We start from the raw sequence: 21,461 nt of genomic DNA, 5'->3' as shown, positions 1-21,461 counted from the left end.
TCAGTCAAAAGGTTTATAAAAGAGACATTACTTACCTTTTGTGAAACAAACTTTTCTCTCTTTAATTGTCTCTCACTGTGTCTCAATAGATTCAGCCAGAGAAGAAACCTGGAACGCCTCCTCCATCTATTGCACCTGCACCCGCCTCGCCAACCCCACGGCCGCCCAGCCCTCCACCGGCCAAAGTGGTGGCCACTCCTCCACCCTCCTCCATAAACATTCCACGTTTCTACTTCCCCAAAGGCCTTCCAAACTGTGCTGCCAACTATGACGAGGCCATTGCCAAAATTGAGACGGCCTTCACCGAGTTTGAAGAGGAGAAAGCCGACATTTATGAAATGGGGAAGATAGCAAAGGTACATATAAATTAATTCTAAATCAATTGCTTGTTGAATGAGTCATAATGTGTGAACTGATTTTAGTAGTCTTGCGTTGAAAGCCATCTCATATCAGTCCTATTTTAACTATAATTAAAAATTCTGAATGAGCATTCTTTAAAGCAGCAATACCCATGTGCGCTGCATCTTCAAGTTTATACTCTCAAAGTTCAAGTGTGCAATTTCTGCACTGTAGCTAAAATAAATGATTGCTATCGAACAGGTTTCCCAAAAACTTTCACCATCTGACTTAGCTTTTGGCTCACATATAGCTGAATATTAAACTGAGAAAAGAAAAAACGTATTTTAACATAGAAACAGCTCACTTTGATGAGCTTTAAAAGTTATGTTTATTTTTTTAATGTTATAAATATGGTTTTGTTTTCTATTTTGATGAAAGTGTTTTCACAAAACAGATATTACGTTTATTTTCTCAGGCATGTGGTTGTCCCCTCTATTGGAAAGCAACCATGTTTATTTGTGCTGGTGGAGAGAGGACTGGCTTTGTTTCTGTCCACTCATTCATTGCAACATGGAGAAAGTGAGCTTCTGTCACAACACAACACAACACAACACAACACAACACAGCACCTTTAGTGAACAAAAAGTGCTTTAAAAGTGCTTTCTAAATCTATGTGGAATAATGTGTCCTTTAATCCTTATTTTAAGGTTATTGCACAGCTGCTATGATGATGCATCCAAGTTTGTTTACTTGTTGGCCAAACCAGGCTGCAGTTACTTGGAACAAGAAGATTTTATTCCTCTGTTACAGGTTAGAATATTGCTTTTGCATTCTTTCTTTTTTTTAAGATTGTAGTATTTTTTGTAGAGATGCATGTTGATACTGATACAAATTATTATTGTTGATTAACAAATGATCGAAGGTTCTGATATCTATATTTATTGATTATTTGTAGACACAAATTCAGCTATAGCCTGACAAGTTTTATACTACAGCGAAATGGTGATGGTTTGAAATTGGTTTGAAAATATTGGTGGCTGATCATTGGTGCAATTTTAAGTTTTCATTATAAATGAGTATAGGTACTATTTTGTAACAATTCAGGAAGAAAATAGTCTTCTTGCCCCAATTTAAATTGTAGTTATTATGCAGTATTAATGATTTTTAATTTAGAGCTTATAATAAACACCAAAAGAGATAATCAAGTAGTAAAATTGTATTTAAAGGTGATTATGCGTAACATTTTATTAACGTTCCAGTATATACTGTATCCTCTTAACATGAAGAAACTTTCCAAAGTCATTATTCCTTTTTGTTGACAAATGGATGCCTTATTTAACAAATGTCATGCACTGTCATATTTAACCAATGGCTTAATTTTCAAGGTCATTGTATTGGAAAAGCATTTAAACCAGAACTTTTATGCCTCACGTCAAAATCAGATGTTTCAATTAGATCCTAAGTAGGTTTTAAATGCCCTGCCACATTGTTTAAAACAGATGATTAGATTGCCTGATTTTGCTAAGAGAAATCTGTTCAATTGCGACATGCCCTGTTGAAAAGAGATTGCAAATGACCTCCAGTGCAGTTATTCAGGATCTTATGTCTGAGAGGCTTTATAAAGAATTCTAACAGCGTACAGTCAGGTACAGTAGATTGTTGGAGACATTTGAACCGATAACATCCAGGATGAAAACCTACATGTATGCATGTAACTAAAGGTTAGCATTTAAGTTAGTTTACATTTTTGATATACTGTACAGTATGTTGATTGTCAATAAGACCTGTTGCAATAAAGTCTCTGGTTAATTTTAGGATAATACTGTTCTAAAATAACATTTTCCGGATTTGAACAAACATGTCAAACTTTAGTTAACTTAATGCACATACTGTATAATAAATGTTCACTTTATTCTTTTGTTAAATTAAATAAACGCATGAACAATATACAGTATTAAAACCCAATATATTTAAATATATAAAGAATGCAGTTAGAAGGAGTTTGGTAGACTTTTAAACTTAGATTGAGTCATCTCACTCTTGTTTTGTTTTTCTTATTAGGACATAGTGGACACTCATCCAGGGCTAACGTTTTTAAAAGATGCTCCTGAATTCCATTCCCGGTACATCACAACAGTGAGTAACTTCATTAAAGCCTCAGCGACACCTGACGGGAGATTTTTCATTCTTATATGGTTACAAGAATGCAAGTGTTGTTGTCACTGGAACACTCTGTAAAGTAATCTTTTATTTTCTACCATCACTTCATGACTATTTGAGCGTTTGCTTAACCACAACATGACTTTTCTTTGTCCTGGTTAATCATCTGTCTGGCACCCGGCATCTTTTATTTTTAGCGTTGCTCCAATATTTCCACCTTAAGTTTGAAAGTCTTGTTAGCTTACTGAAGTGTTTCCCATTAATCAGATACAGCTATTTGATTCAGGTCGGTGGACAGTCATAGCAGTAAGACATGGAGCCCAATGCGTCTGTCTGTCTGTCTGTCTGTCTGTATGGGGACAGCTGCAACACGTGCTGGACAGAGAGAGAGAGTGAAGGGGGAGTGGGAAGGCCAATGGCGTCAAAATGGCCTGACATCATGGAAAGACGGATGCCAACAACAGGCCGCTGACCCTGGTCTTGCACAACCCCATATTTAGACACTTCCTTGCACTGGTGCACTGGTTGACACACCCTGCTACCAATCGCTCCTGTGAGGACTGATATACCGGGAAATGCATATTAATCCACACTATGATGTCACTCTTTCTCTTTTAAATAGAGGCCTTTGTCACCACTGGGCTGGATATAGTGTCTCAGTACAACCAGTTGGTAGATAACTAAATACATGTGCAAAGTAAAGTACATTATGTACAGTACATAAGATGACTAGATCTGAAAGATTTAAAATGATCAACACAAAAATTTCAATTATAGTGAATAAAGGGAGAATTTTTAATCCTGTCATTATTTATTTACCGTCGTATTGTTCAAAAACCCGAATATGACTGTGGAACACTTAAGAAGATATTTTGAGAAATGTGTTCGTGGTTTGGGTCCATACAATGGATGTCAATGGGGCCAATGTTGTTTGGTTACCAACATTCTTCAAAATATCTTCTTCTGTGTTCTGCAGAAGAAAGAAAGTCATACAGGTTTGGAATGACATGAGGGTGAGTAAATGATGACAGATTTTTCGTCTTTGGGTGAACTATGCCTTTAATCTCTAGAAATGACCAAAAAAAAGCATTTTCGACAGCCTCATATATAACTCCATGATGTCCTCTCTTTCTCCTCTCCAGGTGATTCAGAGAATATTTTACACAGTTAATCGGTCCTGGACAGGAAAGATCAACATGACCGAGCTCAGGAGAAGCAACTTCCTCCAGGTACACACTATTCAATGCCACCATCGCCCTGCTCCTTCATTCAATCTTTACAATCTCGGTTTAAAAGTCTTTTGGTCACACTTTATTTTAAGGTCCAATTCTCAATATTAACAAACCATTAACTACGACTTTTGCCTCAATAAACTCCTAATTTGGTGCTTATTAATAGTTTGTATGATAGTTGTTAGGTTTGGATACAGCCAACATGCTAATAATATGCATGCTAATAAGCAACCTGTTAATAGTGAGAATTGGTCCCTATACTAAAGTGTTACCAGTCTTTTATCAAAATAACACTCTAACTTTCTCACTAGACACTCGCCCTGCTGGAAGAAGAGGACGACATCAATCAAATCACAGATTATTTCTCTTATGAGCACTTTTATGTCATTTACTGCAAATTCTGGGAGCTGGACACTGACCATGACCTCTTCATCGACTCCAAGGACTTGGCCAGATACAACGACCATGGTGAGTACAGAAGGAACCTGTGATAAAAATATATACTCAGGATGTGTATCATACTGACACCAGACCTGTCCACCTCTATCGATGTTAAAGATTAAATGCGCGTGAAGGCAGCACATGCTGTTAGTTTGGCTGAGTGTTATTTAGCTTCAGGTCTAGGAATGTGTGGAAATAGTTTTTGATGGATCTCTTCTCTGTGTTTGTGGCAAAGCTTCATCAAGCAGAAACATTGAGAGGCTGTTCTCAGGAGCCGTCACGCGGTAGGACCTGTCGATGAAAAGTGAAGCAGATTTTGGTCCGTATCCACATGGTTTATGAGAAATGTTCTCTCTTGTAGGGGAAACTCAGTGCAGAGAGAAGGAAGAATGAGCTACGCTGAGTTTGTTTGGTTCCTCATCTCAGAGGAGGACAAAAAGAACCCTACGAGGTATTCACACAGATCGACTATATTCAGTTAATGCTTTGCACAGATTGTAGATCGTCTTAGTGAACATGTTTGTTTTTACACCAGGAATGGAGAAATAGTGAATAACTCTTTTTTTTTTACAATGGCCCTATATGCCTTTATAAGTGTGTCCAAGTTGACCCAAATGCTTGGGTCTTTATCTCTTCAGTATAGAGTACTGGTTCCGCTGTATGGATATGGATGGAGATGGCGTTCTTTCTATGTATGAATTGGAGTTCTTCTATGAGGAGCAGTGTGAGCGCATGGAGGGGATGGGCATTGAACCACTGCCCTTTCAGGATCTCCTGTGCCAGATGCTGGACTTAGTCAAGCCAGAATGCCCAGGTATGGCAAGCCGTAGAACCAGGAAACACTTAAAGGAATCGTTCACCCAAATATACAAATTCTGTCGTCATTTATTCACCCTCATATTGTTCAAATCTTTATTCTGTGTAACACAAAAGGAGATATTTGGAGAATGTGATTTTGTGGGTATCCATACAATGGAAGTCAATGGGGTCCAGTGTTGTTTGGTTACCAACATTCTTGGTCTTCTTTTGTATTCTGCAGAGAAAAAAATGACTGTACCATCATTTGTTTTGGGTAAAAGCGTCTGGATAGTGAGTGAATGAATGTATGAATGCAAATTTAATGCAAAGATTTCACTGTGTTATGGCTCTTATCAGGTAAAATTACTCTTCGAGATCTGAAGCACTGCAGGATGGCACATATATTCTACGACACATTCTTCAATCTGGAGAAGTACCTGGACCATGAGCAGAGAGATCCCTTTGCAGTGCAGAAGGTAAGATTTTCAGTTCTACCAGAAAGACTCGGGAGATGATATCGTGAATCAATAGAATTTATTGAACAATAGACTTGATAAAACAATAAGATAGAAGACTTTGGCGTAGGCCCCATTCGTAGCTTGAATCTGAAGGGTTGAAGATTCTTGCCATTGCTGCCTGCATAAGTAGGCAGGGGCGGAGCCTACCCCCCCCCCAATGCATGGATGAGGCCAACCTGGTGGTGGTGGGGTGGAAGGAGGTAAACTTCGATGTCAGTATCTGTGAACGCAAAAAGGGGGTGAGTAGAGGGTTTATATACTCCAAGTGTTGGATGATGATTGGCTGGAACTACTTGTAATATATGACGTAGCATTAAGTCTTTCTGGTAGAACTTGCGCTAAAGCTCCCATTTCTCTTTTCATGGAAATGGGTGGTCATCACATTTCTGGCTAACTGTATTTTTTTGCTTATTTCTGTTTTTGTCATTTTAATGGCGTGTGTGCATGTATCAGGATTTGGACAGTGATGGCCCAGAGCCCTCAGACTGGGATAAATATGCTTCTGAAGAGTATGAGATTCTTGTGGCAGAAGAAACAGCCAATGAACAGTTGCGAGAGGGGTGAGCCACTGCAATCTATAATGAACGACATCACATAGACAACCAATACATCTGCATCTGACACAGTACGTTTGCTTTTTCAGATCTTTCGATGACGATTACGAGTCCGATGAGCTCACAGTCTCCTCTGACATTGGAAATAAAATGGATAAGCTGGTCATATCTGATTTATCGGCATAAGCCTCTGTTGTCATCTCCACGCCTTGGCGTTCATCGTCGCCATGAACGGATCACCACCACCCCATGTTTTCCCTTGTTTTCTGAAAAAGGGGAAACCATTTTTTTTCTACATTTCATTACGGACATTTGGTGTGTGTGTGTGTGTGTGCTTGTGTGCAATAGAACAAATTCTAAAACCCAAAGGCTTTCATACACCCATTAAAGGCTTTATGTGCAATATGTCTTAACGTGTAAATGTAAAAGCATTGTTTTTCCACTCTCTTACTCCCTCATACTAAACTGCCGGCTGGTTCCATCCACCCTTCATAAAGACTTTGATGTGAAAAATGGACTTTAGTTACTTTGGAATATGTCTAGAATGTGCTTTTAATGTGAGTGAAATTATATGTGATGCTGCCATTTTAAGAAGCGGGGAAGGAACAGCAGAGCTCACGTTATTCTTTGTGACACACGTAACTCACTGAAACTTCAAGAGTCTTTAGACTGAATCCAAACCACAAGTCATGAGAACAGCATATATTCTTGAGCTGCTATGCTGCGATGCACATTAAGGGACATTGCAACGGTGCAAAACTATTACATAGGTTATGTGTTGCTCCTAGTGGTCACTGATGGTATTGCAAGTTGTTGCTTAAAGGAAAAGAGAACGTAGTGACTTTTTAGCTACTTAAACTTAAAGGCGGGGTAACCGATTTCCGAATTACGAGTCGGGCCGAGTACCAAAACAACCTTGTAGCCAATCAGCAGTAAGGTGCACAGTGCACAGGACGGACATTAGCCGAGCCGAGCGCTGACGAAAGCGAAAGATGGGGGTAGGGGTGTGTTTTGGTGATTTGAACATCAACAACGGCTAAGAGAAATCGGACACCCCGCCTTTAACCACAGGTATAAAAACCTCTATTACATATGAACCGACCAGGACAATCTTAAACTTGAAAACATTTTTGGGGAATTTTCTTTCACAGCCATATCTTCAAGATTTTCAAATCTTTTTACTGAAATGCAAACATGAAATATATATATAAATTCATTATTCTTTTCATCGTCAAGGTGAAGTGTACAGAGACGTATGTCCTATAGCATTTTGTTTATGTGTTGAAATGTTTTAAATGGATCAGTAATCCAATGAATCTGTAATGTGTAGAGATCGAAAAGTGAGCTATAATGCACTATTTATTCAGTGTGGGCATTGTGTGCGAGATTATTCAGAATCAGATCAGGTATAATCGCCTGTCCTGATACAATCCCTCATATCTGATCTCTTATTTTCTTTTATAATTTGCAAACCTTACTGTTTCAAACAGGTTGCTCTGTCACTCTTATCAGCCATTGGTCAAACAAAACAGGTGGTCCCGCCTCAGATTGATGCTCTTTTTCTTTACAGAAATCTATCTGCAAACAGCTTACTTGGTTCTCTCTACAATCATCTGGGATAAGAAATAGTATTCTAACATTAAACAATGCCATACACAACCTTTAACAAATGAATCTTTTAAGTGCCAGACAGGCAGATCAGTGTTTTACCAATGTCTCTCTCTGTCTGTCTATGTGTGCTTAATGGCCAAACCCCCCTCCATTCTATAACACTCTTTGGTTAATGTAATTAGTGTAATATATTTATATATGTGAAGTGGTTTGTTTTTGTTTGGGCAGCCATTTTTATGGTTTACTAGTAGCTTTTCTTGTATTGTAGTCTAGATTTTTTTTGACCTATAGGACATTTATTTTATATAGCCACTGTAAATGTCTTTGTATTTTTTTTTTCCCATGTGATTGACTCTGCCACTGAGTGGTAGAGAAATTTTAAATTATTCTATATCTCTAACTGCCAGTGTTATATAATGTGCATTAAGCTGAGTGGGCAGGGGCTTTATGAAGGAATTCAAAAGGAATTCACTGATCGGTGACAATCAACTGGATGTGTTTCCGTGTTAAAGATGAGCAAGTAGCACTTCTTAGAAAACAGAGCAATACAACTGCTGTAGTGTATTACAATTATATCCGGACAATTAGACGTTAAGATAAACAAACACACACAAACCTGAATCTAAACTTGACTAATGCTAAAATTATGCTTCATCATTTTCATCACTAGCACATTGACCGCTATGCAAATCTGATCTTCTGGACAGCTATTGACAGCCACAGAAGCTGTAAACAAAAAAAGTTGTTAGCTTGCAACTTTTCTTTTTTTCTTTTGAGTTTTATATCTTTCTATGTGTTTTTTTGTTGTTGTTGTTCTGAAAAGTCTTGCTTGCAGACAGTGACAGAAAGGGATTTAAGGAGAATGATCTCACTGTTGAGATGCTGTTGTGTTCGCATGAATTTTCCTTTTTTTCTTTTGAAAAATTACGAAAATAAATAAAAATGTTAATTCATGCAATGTTCAAAGGCTGTTAATTCCTAACTGATAACGAACGGTGATATGCGAAGGTTCTCTTTAAGGTTTAGTTTCAACACAGGATTTTAGTTAACATTTTTGACAGCATCAGTTAAACAGTTAGAAATGCTTTGGTATAATGAAAATGGTTAGTAATGCAAACAAATATGGATCATACTGTACTTTGATGGTCCTTTAACTTACTCTACTGCAGGTTCAGTCCTATAGATCATGACCAATGACCTTGAAGGAAGATTCTTTATTGGAGCTTTCCTCATGCATGCCTCTTAAAAGCAAGAGTCACAATAATATCTCATGATATCATAAAAATGTACCGTGAATGCATTATAAGCAAAAGTGTTTGCCAAAAGTAAACGTTTGAAAGCCTTGGGTGTTTGATATGAAAACACATCTGCTTTTGTAGACGTTTAAGGAATAGGCGTTTCTTAAAGCGGCCGTAACACACGCGATGTCTGCCAATCTCATATTAATCTTGAGTACCTATAGAGTAGTATTGCATACTTCATATCTTCGAAGAGTATTTAGTTTGATCACATTTATAAAAGATAGATACAGCTGTACGATTATTTACGAAAGCATACAGTGCGTGGGGGGGGGGGGTGGGTGGCTAGGCTGAACTAAAGCACGTGCGCACACATTGCCAACAAAACACAGACATCAGTATCACTCACCGCATGCGGTTCATGTCCGGCATCTTTTAGCGCTGGGACGGCTCCATATATCAGTTCCAAACGATCTCCAAATCCAGCGTAATATCCACCGTTTATACTTGCATAACATTCATCACCCAAATGCAGTGAACAAACAAACACCTGAACTTCACAAACGTATGCTCTCTCTCTCCTGCACACAAGTGAAAGTGACGTCTGCGCATGCTCCTTCTCCTGCTCTCCTTGCTGCCGCGTGCCTTTCCGGGAGAATTGTCCAATAAGGGACTAAGAAAAATTATTAAGAAACAGTTTTATATGTTCGAAAAAAAAACTTTCCGAAACCTGTACGATCGCTGGGGGAGTGTATCGAGCACAGAAATACTACGTAATACGCCCAACTCGTTTTTTGACAAGTTGACCATGTTAAGCATGAGAAGACAGCACGTTTAACATTGTAAAGAAGTCAGAATGCATGAAACACTGTTGCACCACCCCTTTAACTTTATCCCCTTTACATCCACAGAGATCAAGACATTGATGCGGATCTACAAAACAATGTGCTTTCAAAATCAGTTTTGTTTTAGAATATGAGATCCGCTGAAATGAAAATTGTGAGATCAATCCCACTCAGCATTGCAATTTGCCCCTCAAACGATGTTTGACAATAAAAGTAAAATAATCATATTTATATTTGGCTGAGGACATAAATAAGAGTGATGTGTATCTAATATGTCGATTTAAACATAAAGCCTCTGGCAAAAATCTGATGCCGTGGAGTCTTGAAGAAAAAAAAGCACATCGGAATGATTTCTGAATTCTGGGCAGGAACTCAAGGCATTAAGTGAACTCCAGGCCAGTCTCTGTTTTTCACTTTGTGCAATTCCTTTTTTCCGCTATTTTGGTCTCCATGGACAATTGTCTGTTTAAAGAATGTTCATCCCATCTGCAAAATGCTCATCCCAGGTGTCTGTATAAAAATATGTCCTCTTTACACTTCCCATTAATGACAAACTACAGTGGGAAAGACATTCTCTGATCAAAACACCCAGACGCATGTACTACGCATGTGTGTCATGAATTATCATTACTTTCCATCCACCTCTCCTCTGGAAGCCTGTGAGAAGATTGTGTTACCCTGATGAAAACACCGAGTTAAAACACATGGTCGAGCTGTTGATGAGAACGTGTTCCATTCAGACAGAAAAACACACTTACGGTGTCATTCGGTAAATCCCAAACTGTGTCTCGTATCTGCCTGATACGTTTATGACGGCACTTTTATCTAGGCCTACTTCAAAATCCAGCATCCTATTCTGTAATCATAAACCTCCAAACTGTCATTTGACATGTTTATACTTGTCAGGAAAACACTTGATTCAGATAAAACACTGAATGTCTGCACACGGATTCATGATTCATCAATTTATTGATTCAATGCTTTAACCTAGTCCAGGTGAAAACCTTGAGGTCAAAAGCAGATTAGAGAGACAGAAAGAAGCACGAAAAGGGAGACAGTCTTGCACACTTTGAATCCTTTTTAATGTCAGAAATGGTCTTTTCCGTGACATGCTGACACCTCAGACACTATCACAGCACTTCAATAAAGAGAAACACACTACCCTGTATCAGCCACAAGCTGTCTCTGATAAAGAGAACCACAGATCCTATACAAGTTGATTACTTTCGCTTATTCGCTAAAAATTCTTATCTCCAGGACATCCCCTAACCATTCAAACTATTTTATAATGTCATGGAGGAACACCTGGACCCTGCAGTGAAATGAACCCCATTTATACCACCCTACATCACCTGAATAAATATTATAAATAACCAAAAATAACGTATTTCTGGTGCACTTTCACCTTATTTCATTATGTTTGGCTTTACGTCCTGCCTCACAAACCAGAACCATTTAGCAAAACCTTATAATTAAAGGAATCAATTTAAAATGAGCTCTTATGACACCTGTAAGTCAGGTTAAAAAAACTCTTTGACATCCAAGCAGCCCTCCGAACTTGAATAATACTTGTGAGTTTTGGGACACAGACAGCAATGCAGGAAAAAAGGCCATGCAAAGATTTGCTGTCTAGATAAAATGCTTACCATGAAATAGTTATTTCCAGTCATTTTCCATATGGCTATCAGACATCTGAAGGTCTGATGCAAAGGACTTTGTAGTAATGTCATTTGGCAAGGGTAAAAAATGTCACAGTTTAGACCAATAGAAAAGTATGAACATACGCCAATATGCTCAATTGCTCGTGCATTTGATGCTTCTACAGATTTTGGAGGATTCTGCCCTGCTGGTGGCAGTAGACGCATTTAGTCCGGGCGACTTGACTGCCCTCGTCAGCAAAGTGAAATGTAGGACAAGGGGCAATGAGTTTGTTCGGCGGTGCTACCTCGATTTTAGGATACAGTATTAACTATTTTCATCTATCTGCCGGATTATTCCATGAGTCAGAGAGAGAGAGAGAGAGAGAGAGAGAGAGAGAGAGACATACAATAAACCTAAAATTGTTCAAGTAGATAAAACGACCTTTCTTGTTTTTTTCTTCTAGTTTGTCTGATGTTCTGATACTAGGGGCGTAATTTCCCCTGGGGACATGGCCCCCTCACTTTTCAAAATCCTGTTCGTGTTCCCCCCACTTTTAAATTAGTTTGTAATGATTTTTTATCCACACGCCGTCATCGCCACGGAGAAATACTAGGACCGAGCAGCACACAGAGAGTCTGCCTGTGTCGATGCGCGCGTCGCGTGCACACTCTAAAAATAGATCACTGAAAGATTGTTTTCAATCTTTTTTATTAGAATGGTTTTGATTAGAATTTAATAGAAATTTGTTTTTACGTGGTAGTTGTTTCGGTAGTTAAGGTGTTTCCTTATAATGGACTTCTAATGGGAAGAACCGTGTAACGCGTGCTTTATTACTTTTCCCGTTTAATAAGGACTCGTTCTTTTAACAGTTAGTGTTTATGACAAGGCTTGACCGAAACGTGGGCTTCCCTGGTCGTTGTTTAGGTACGTTAAACCTCGTTACGCATTTTAGAAAGTCAAACGGCTCGTCACCTTCCGACCGCAGATTCAGGTTTACAATCCAAGTTTTCCTCCGTTTCTCAGTCAATACTCGCATTTCCCCCTTCATGAACATCAACTTTTGCTACACAATAAAAACACCTTTTGGTTTCAAGGTTTAATCAATTTAAACAATCAAAAACAACGCAAGACATAGGTATTTTGAATTTGTCATAAGATTCAAATCAAAAACATTTTCTCCCATTTTGTGTCCCCCCCCACTTCTCAAACCGAAGTTACACCCTTGCTAACAGACTTGAAAACATGCAAACATGCTTGCAAAAAGGATACAAACACAACAGAGGACACACCCCTCGCTCAAGCACAAAAGAAATCTGTGAATTATCAAGTCTGTGCCAGTTTTTGACCCATTAGGCTACAGCTTACTTTACGGCGGCAACACATAAAAACGTTACGGCCCAAACTTAACTTCCGTTAGATATCCGCATATCAACTGTTGAGTATTTTTTATTTTAGTTAATACACATACAATAAAATATTGATATCAATTAATATGAATAAAAATAAACATTAAACACATTTTTATATTATAACCAAACACAGACCGGAAGTTAACTTTGGGCCAGCGCGTGCATCCGTGCAACTATTTTTCTTGAGTGAAAACAGTTAATTTAGATACCACACAACTCATTTTACTTTAATGTTTTTTTTTACTAAACGTGAGTCAAAACCAAGCATCTTCTATCAATCTGTGTATACAACTATCAACACGTGTGTCATCAGTTTGTGGCATTAAATGAACACATTTATGTGATAAAGTTTGTGAGACAAGTAAATTTATGACGACTGTTACATGGTAGCATTGGCATACATTCTTATTTGCTGTGTTTCTTACATCCTCGGTTCGTTGTGTCTGGTTCGGCTCAGTTCGTTTATTTGGTTCGTTACGGTAAAGGGGCAGGATCTAGCTGACATGTGCTGTTGGACATCATTGACATGGCCTCGGGATCTCCCCGCTTCTCCCTGACTGCGCTGTGGTAGGCAGACTAACGCAGGGGATTGCCAAAGTTGTGTCTGAGGTGGAAGTGGAGCGCTGGAGTTTCTTTCAAGACCATTTTATTGCAGCGAGGTGAGCATTTTTACTTATCTCTTGCTGTGTCTGTCTCGAACCGCAGTTCGTGCGTTTTTTCCCCCTCATCAAATGCGTTTCGGTGAAAATATGTCGGTAACGGAAAGTTGGTGCATTTTTGTGTCTGGATGGCGGTGACGCCTGGAGTCTGGGTTAGTTGGCCATCCGGGAGGAGAGGCAAAAAACTTCATTCCGCGGCAAAACAAACACTGTCGCGACGATTATTATTCTAACAAACCGTTATTTGCATGTAGATGCTTTGAGATTGTTACACAACTTTGTAAAACCTCTAGCAGTTTACGAGAAAATATGCAGTTGACGCCTGCGCCGTTAATTTTCAGTATGGATAAAGAGGAATTTTGGCGAATGCGCCATGTTTTATCAAACGGGTGTGAACAGTGTGTTTAAAAAAACTGTGGCTTGGAGTTGGCTAAAAAACTTTAAGTGAGATCTTAAGGATGCTGAACTTCTTCCAGGTGTCGTTTCATAGTGAATGTAGCATTGCAAACAGGCTGTTAACGAAATTGATAGAAGTGCATGTTGTTTTTCGTAGCTGTTATGATGTTGTATAATCTTTGACAATGAATAATAATTGCTGATGTGCACACTCGTGGTGTAGGAGATGAAGTGAAGGTGGTCGACTCCATCATGCCCTAGTATTCCAGACAGCCTATTCTTAAACAGCCGCGTGTGTTTACGGAGGAAAAGCTTGCTCTTCCCTTGTCATGTCAAATATCGTGAATAATAAACGTCAGCTGGGTTCTTGCGTGTCATGTTTTCATTTCTAAAACTGTGGTTTAAAGCAAAGTAATAATAATTTTCCAAGCGTCTGAAAATACCAGTTGCGCTGGGAATTAAAGCGCGGTCATTACGATGAAGACGCGTTTATTCTCTTGGATGTTGCTGGTCACTGAAGTAAAGCTTCAGAATAGTGTGTACCCGGGGGTCTATCCCTGCCTGGATCTAGAGGGCTTATAGGAGAAAAAGACGCACGTTATCTGTGAAAGAAGACATGTGATCTGCTGTAAATGACGTCAGGTTTGCATTCTCCAACGGAGTGAGGGGTTTCAACTTTTTTAATGTAAAATTATTGCACTCGTGCTAAGAACTTATTGCTCGGAGTCTTGCAGATATTTTCCTTACAGATATAAAAATACATTCTTCAGCTCTCGATCAGCTGACTACCGCCACAAACTTCAAAATTAACCAATAATTCGAAAAATGTGCGGAAAAGTGACACCCGGCTGTTTAAAATCATATTATTTTAGATGATCACAGATGGCGTTGACCAGAAGAATATGATCTCCTACAATTTTCTACTTTTGCATTGACATTTGCAGCTCATATTTGAATAGCAAAGAAGACAGACTGATATCACATCTGCCCAGTGCCCAGAAACCATGAGACACTTTCAAAACAAAGTGGGTGTATTATTATTTTTTTGACATCCTTTGTTGATCAGTCTTGCAGCTGTGCTTGGGTATTGCCATGGCTCGTCCTCTTGGACTTTGGTTATAGCTGAAGGAATGTGGTCTTCCTCTCAGGTCACAGGGTTTGTACCTGGTGAGCTGGAGATCTCCCCCCCCCACCCCCCGGGCTAATGGAATAGTACACAAACTCCTCCCCTCCCCCTGCAGTTCCACATTATCGCGGGAGCAGCTCGGTGCTTTGAAGTCTGCTGATGTTATGCAGTGCAGCGTGATAAAATCTGTTGTGATTGTTCCTAATTGCAGTCCACCTTCTTGAAGATGTTTCCTGATTTTCTCTGACCGGTGCTCTGCTCCGAAAATGTTTCATTTCTGGAATCAGCGTCACACTTTTTAAGGAAAATTTATCGTCAAAAAAACGTGTTTATCATAAATCATATTAGCTCCACCACAAGTAATTCAAAACCCCGGAGTTCAGTGGCCTTGGTCTGCGTTTTTGTTTTAAAAAAATGCAGTTGGCAACATCAGCAAAGTCACATGACATGTGCTTCACACTCTTTATCTGTTTACTCTCAAGTGTGTTGTTCTCCCTCGATGCTAAAAAAAGTCCGCGTCTCTTCAACAGACTGTTAAGCAAGACGCAACAAGTTTGTATCTGTGCTTTAACCATTAGCGCTTGGGAAGTATGCATGGGGTGATGATGTGGCCGTCAGCTGCTCTGTGAATCAGTCTTCTGCTGTTCATCTTGAATCGGCAACCACAGAACATTAGTGCTGCATTATTCACAGGACCGTTAAAGCAGCCTTCTGTCATAGCGGTGATGACTCTACCATTGTTTTTGCACTGTTGTTTGCTAGATCTTTCACTCTCACATCCCTGACAGTGTTCTAGCATCTTCTGGTGTCGCATGTTTGTTTGGCACAGTGCTGCTATGTTTGCACATCAGGCTTCCGTGTCTGCTTGGTGATTTACTCTATTGTTGACAGTTGATTTAGATGAAGATAAAAGAGGCCTTTTAAGTCCCTTTCCCATTGCTCCCCTCCATCCAAGTCTATAGTCAACTCCCTGTCAGCGGTACATGCGAGGAGTTGTGAAGATGCCACAACATACGTTAAAGGTCCGGTGTGTAATTTTTGGAGGATCTATTGACAGAAATGCAATATAATATACATAACTATGTGTTCAGAAGTGTATAAAGACCTTACATAATGAAGCGTTGTGTTTTTATTACCTTAGAATGACCTATTTCTACCTACATACACCGCTGGTCCCCTTGGATGGAATTCACCATGTTGTTTCTACAGTAGGACAAACTGCTCTACAGAGTGTGTTTCGTAAATACGTTATCTCCTTCGGCAAAGAAGCGAAAACGTGACGACATCTTAGCACTGTGTCAGCCACCGTAGTTCTTTGAAAGGGAGGGGTGGAGTGAACCGTTGGTTGCAATTTGCAACCTCACATCTAGATGCCGCTAAAATCTCCACATTGCTCCTTTAAAGGTCCGGTTGAACGCACAGTTTCTGGCAATCTCATATTAATCTCGTGTATCTGTAGAGTAGTATTGCATACTTCGTATCTTCGAAAAGGATTTAGTTTGATGACATTTATAAAAGCTAGATACAGCTGTACAATTATTTCCGGAAAAATACGACCCCCCGGCAGGTGTGCGGGGGGTGGTAGGAGGAACTAAATCACGAGCACACAATACATCATCGCATTGATTCACTATAAGTTTGCGTTGTTTACATTATGCACGTATGCGCCGATTGCCAACTTACCGCGTGCTGTTCATGTCCGTCATCTTTTGGCGCTGGGACCGCTCCATCTATCAGTTTCAAACGATCTGCCAATCCAGCGTTATATCCACCGTTTATATAACATCCATCACTAAAATGCCGTGAACAAACAAACACACCTCAACTTCTCAATATTGCAAGAGTAACGAGCTGCAGCTGCATGCCACAGAGGAGCCAATCTTGACGCAGCGCAGCCAATCTTGATGGTAAGCGGGTCTTCCTATCGCTCATCGGTTGACGTGTGGGCAGGTTATTCTTTCGCTTGCCGTGGGCATGCTTCTCCGGGAGAATTGCCCTTAAAGGGACTAAGAAAAGTTGTTACGTAACCTTTTTTCATGTTCGGAATTTTTTTTCGAAACCTATGCGAACCTTGTGGGAGTGTATCGAGCACAGAAATACTTCGTAATACGTCTAACTCATTTTTTGACAAGTTGACCATGTTAAGCATGAGAAGCCAGCACGTTTAACATTGTAAAGAAGTCAGAATGCATGTAACAATGTTAAATCACCCCTTTAAGAACAATGAAATTAGAATTAGAGTCTTTTACTCTGCCTGTTAGCTCTGATGTCATATAAGCTACTGTTGTCCTAGTAGTTGAGAAAATTTTACTTTACAAAATACAATCGCACACACTTTTTTTTAAGTGCAATTGAATTGACCGATATAAAAAGTAAATTAATACGTCCCACCCAACACTTCCTGTTTCAAAAGGAAATATGTCTGCCCATTTTTTTTCTCTGGGATCTAATAAACTGTTTTGCATCTCTCTACAGTGTTGTATTGCCGGAGATGTGTCAGGGGATGCTTTTTTCACTCCAGTTCCTGACATCCACACATGCCAATGCATTATTTAAATGTCCAGGGTCGCACATTAGCTAAAAGCAGAGCGGAAAAACGCTCAGTGTTTGGTCAGGTGGCCGCTGGTATATGTTCGTGCTTGCATTAGCATTCAGAGTGCAGAGATCGGACGCTGTTAGCTGGGCGACGGAAACTTCTGATGCGACAGCAGTTCATTAATGATGCTATTATTTGACCAGAGATGAGGACGGTTTTAGCCTCTTGTGGCAGGCATACATGTGCAATGAGAGGGGTGAAGAGCCTGGCATCAGAGGCTGCATTTATTTTGGTCCATTTATCGCCACCCCTACCGTGCTTACTGTTGTAATTCCCACAATGCCCCCTTAAGGAATGCATATGCATTGCTTGATACTCTCTCAATCCACTCTATGCAAACACATGTTTACATACTGTAATTATAACGCACCTGACAATCAACCAGTCATGTTTTTCTCACAAGCTACATATAAAGATGTGCTCCCTCTAGTGTACACACAGCAAAATAGTGGTCACGTAGTGCCATAAAAGGTCAAATTCATGACATCCAATCAAAAAATATGCGTCCACTCATGCGTAAACGCACGTCTTTATGTACCGCATGTAATTCGACTGCACGCGGCTTGGAACAAAGCAACAACTGCTTGTTAAATTAAAATGGATAAGTGGTTGCAAAGATTTAGGCCCGCAGCCACAGAAAGAAAATCGACTCCCAGCAGCTCGGATGATCCACAGTCCTCTAACCACACCCCGGGTCCCTCCAACAGCACTTTGGCTGCAGGTGTAAATCAACCACCCGCTCTGGTTGACACCGACACAGATAGCGATGCATCGGAGACTACAGCGTCAACTCAGGTTCAGCAGTTCACAGAAAGACGATCAAAAAGGTGTAAATATGATGAGAAATACATTTCATATGGATTTACTTACATTGGCAGTGACGAAAATCCCAAACCTCAGTGCGTTATATGTGCAAAAGTACTCTCTCATAACTGCATGAAGCCAGCGCTTTTGCGCAGGCATTTAGAAACAAAACATGCGACTTTGAAAAATAAATCGCGAGAGTTTTTCGAAAGACAGTTAAGACAACTCGGGAGTAGTAAGGCCCTTATAACAGCGTCAGAAAACCTTAATAAGAAAGGACTGGAAGCATCCTACATGGTGAGTTACAGAGTGGCTAAAACGGGCAAATCCCATACTATTGTGGAGAACTTAATTCTTCCTGCTGCAGCTGATATTGCGGGTATTATGCTTGGGGGAAAGCCAAAAAAACAATACAGAAGATGCCGTCATCAGACAACACAGTTTCACGTCGCATCGCTGATATGGCAGAAGACGTTTTAAAACAGCTATTGCTTCGCATAAAATCCAGCGAATTCTATGCTTTACAAATCGATGAATCAACGGATATAGCTGGTTTGGCTCAGCTGCTGGCATGTGTCCGGTATATTTATGATGGTTCAGTTATGAAAGATATACTTTTTTCCGTTGGAAGGCAGAGCAACTGGAGAGGAGATTTTCAAAGTTTTAGATGGCTTTGTAACATCACATGGACTTCAGTGGACAAATTGTGTGGGCATTTGTACTGATGGAGCGAAAGCCAGCAGTGTTGGGTAAGTTACTCTGAAAAAGTAAATAATTACTAGTTACTAATTACATATTCAACAGTGTAATTAGATTACTGTACAAATTACTCTCTCCAAAAAGTATTTAGTTACTTATTACTAATTACTTTCTATATCCTATATCAACCTTGATTAGTTAAGTGATTCAAGGATAGGCATGAAACAGCTCTATTAATTCATTCAAATAAATAATATTAAACAACTATAGCGAGGAAGGCGGGGCGAGAGCCGTGGGGCGGGGCCGGCGGCGTAAGTGGCAACGAGTGTCAGCTGTGCGACCGCCGGTCCCCGCATGCCTCATGGGGGAGCTCGGGAGCATAAGAGCACGAGCGACCGGACCATCGAGAGAGAGGACACGGGCCCGGAAACTGTTAAGTTTGTTTATGTTCGTGTGGCCGGCAGTCGACCGTGAGGTGGCTGCCGGCCTTTTATTTGTTGGATTATTGTTTATTTATTTTGATTAAAGTTTTGTGAATGATGCCGGTTCCCGCCTCCTTCTTTCCCTTCTATTGAACTTTATTACAACTACATAAAGTACTCTTATTAACTAAAAGTATTACAAATGTGAGAATAATATATTAAAGCACAGATTTTAAAGTTAGACTTTGAATTTTGATGTCAATTCCACTGTTGCACACACATATATTACACAAAGTATTTAGTTTAATTACATCAAAAGTAACTGTAATTAAATTACAGAAAAAATAAGAGTAATCCCTTACTTTACTTTTTCAAGGGAAAGTAATTAAATTACAGTAACTAATTAGTAACTAGTTACACCCAACACTGCATGACAGGCAGGCTGAGTGGACTGGTACCACGTGTGCAAGCAGTTGCGCCCTGTGCGGTTTGTGTACATTGCAGCATCCACAGAGAAGCGCTGGCCACCAAAGGAATGCCTGAACGTCTTAAGGAAGTTTTGCAAGATGCTGTAAAAATTGTAAACTTTATTAAAGCAAGGCCTTTGAATTCTCGTTAATTTTCTGCATTGTGCAATGAAATGGGCAGCGACCACGTCACATTGTTACTACATACTGATGTACGATGGCTGTCCAGGGGAAAGGTTCTCACACGATTGTTTGAATTGAGGGATGAACTTAAAGCTTTTTTTATAGACCATCCCTTTGAATCGAGTAACTGCTTACATGACGAAGAGTGGCTTACAATATTGGCCTATCTGGGTGATGTTTTTTCCCGTCTGAATGAGCTGAACATCGGATTGCAGGCAGTTGCCACAACCATATTTAATGTACAGGACAAAACTGAGGCCATGATCAGAAAGTTTGCTCTCTGGACTAATTGCATTAACGAGAACAACACCGAAGCCTTTTCATCATTGCATGATTTTTTGCTAGCTAACGAACTCAGCCTTACTAACAGCGTTAAGCGTGACATAATGAAACACCTTTCTGAGCTGTCTTCGCAGTTGCGCAAGTACTTTCCCGAGACAGACAATTCAAACACCTGCATTCGCAATCCATTCTCTGCAAACAGCACAGCGCACCTTCCTGTTTCTGAGCGAGAGAGTCTCATTGAAATCTCTACGAGTGGCGCTTTGAGAATCGACTTCGCACAAAAATTACTGACAGACTTCTGGATAGCTTTGCATGCAGAGTATCCTGCCTTAGCCGATCGCGCTTTGAAAACATTACTGCCCTTCTGCACAATGTATCTTTGCGAGAGTGGGTTTTCAGCACTTGCCCACATAAAGAACAAATATCGACAGACTCTGCATAGAGAATGATTTGAGACTCAGACTTTCTCCGATACAACCAATCAAGTTTGGGAACCACTGTCCTAGACTTCCTGTTTTCTTATGCCCCCTCCCCAACCAGCAGGACCTTAGACCACCATCCCTCCATCTCACCAGGTCTTGTTAAGCCACCCCCCTGCAAACACTCCCCCTTACAGTGTGTGAAATTTGGAGCCCTGATGGAAGATGAGGAATTTCACCCTTTGACCTCTGGGAGAGAGGAGGGGTGAAAGGGGGCTATCCATTCTTACAGCTCAGATCTGTTTCAGCCTAGCCTTCAGGTTTTTGAATTACGCAAATTATTAAAAAAGGAGTGAGCTAGGGATGGGCGATATGGCCCTAAAACTCTATCACGATAATTCCTGGTATTTGTTGCGATAACGATAAAAATGACGATATATCCATAACGCCATCCACCGCTGTTTTTTGCGTCAAGTGATAGTAGCTGCATGTAGTCTAGACCCTCAGAAAAACAAATATATCAAAAAGTAAAACTTACCCCAAATCAAACAGCTCCTAAAATATACCTACAGTATTTTTGTAAATATAAAATATAATAGTGAGATTCAACTTCAACAGG

The 21,461-nt window shown here is 39.9% G+C and overlaps 2 protein-coding genes across 4 annotated transcripts in view; both read left to right on the top strand.

The window, feature by feature from the left end:
* ppp2r3a (protein phosphatase 2, regulatory subunit B'', alpha) overlaps positions 1–8,603 on the top strand; it is a 79,772-nt gene extending 71,169 nt beyond the window's left edge. For both annotated transcript variants that reach the window (XM_057334052.1, XM_057334051.1), the window contains 12 exons: positions 90–356; positions 815–918; positions 1,047–1,149; positions 2,401–2,475; positions 3,642–3,728; positions 4,043–4,199; positions 4,408–4,456; positions 4,534–4,623; positions 4,811–4,986; positions 5,328–5,446; positions 5,942–6,048; positions 6,132–8,603. In XM_057334052.1, coding sequence (XP_057190035.1) covers positions 90–356; positions 815–918; positions 1,047–1,149; positions 2,401–2,475; positions 3,642–3,728; positions 4,043–4,199; positions 4,408–4,456; positions 4,534–4,623; positions 4,811–4,986; positions 5,328–5,446; positions 5,942–6,048; positions 6,132–6,228 — 1,431 coding nt within the window. In that variant the 3' untranslated portion in view covers positions 6,229–8,603. The remainder of the gene's footprint in view (positions 1–89; positions 357–814; positions 919–1,046; positions 1,150–2,400; positions 2,476–3,641; positions 3,729–4,042; positions 4,200–4,407; positions 4,457–4,533; positions 4,624–4,810; positions 4,987–5,327; positions 5,447–5,941; positions 6,049–6,131) is intronic.
* Positions 8,604–13,304: 4,701 nt separating this feature from the next.
* fndc3ba (fibronectin type III domain containing 3Ba) overlaps positions 13,305–21,461 on the top strand; it is a 152,269-nt gene continuing 144,112 nt past the window's right edge. Inside the window, exon 1 of one of the 2 annotated variants that reach the window (XM_057333414.1) lies at positions 13,305–13,445. The gene's annotated coding sequence lies outside the window, so the exon portion shown is untranslated. The remainder of the gene's footprint in view (positions 13,446–21,461) is intronic. The other variant, XM_057333413.1, reaches the window with a different exon arrangement.

This window comes from Triplophysa rosa, linkage group LG5 (assembly GCF_024868665.1).
Source record: "Triplophysa rosa linkage group LG5, Trosa_1v2, whole genome shotgun sequence".
Classification (NCBI taxonomy): domain Eukaryota; kingdom Metazoa; phylum Chordata; class Actinopteri; order Cypriniformes; family Nemacheilidae; genus Triplophysa; species Triplophysa rosa.
Note: the sequence above shows the minus strand (reverse complement) of the source record. Positions and strands in the feature narration are given on the sequence as shown.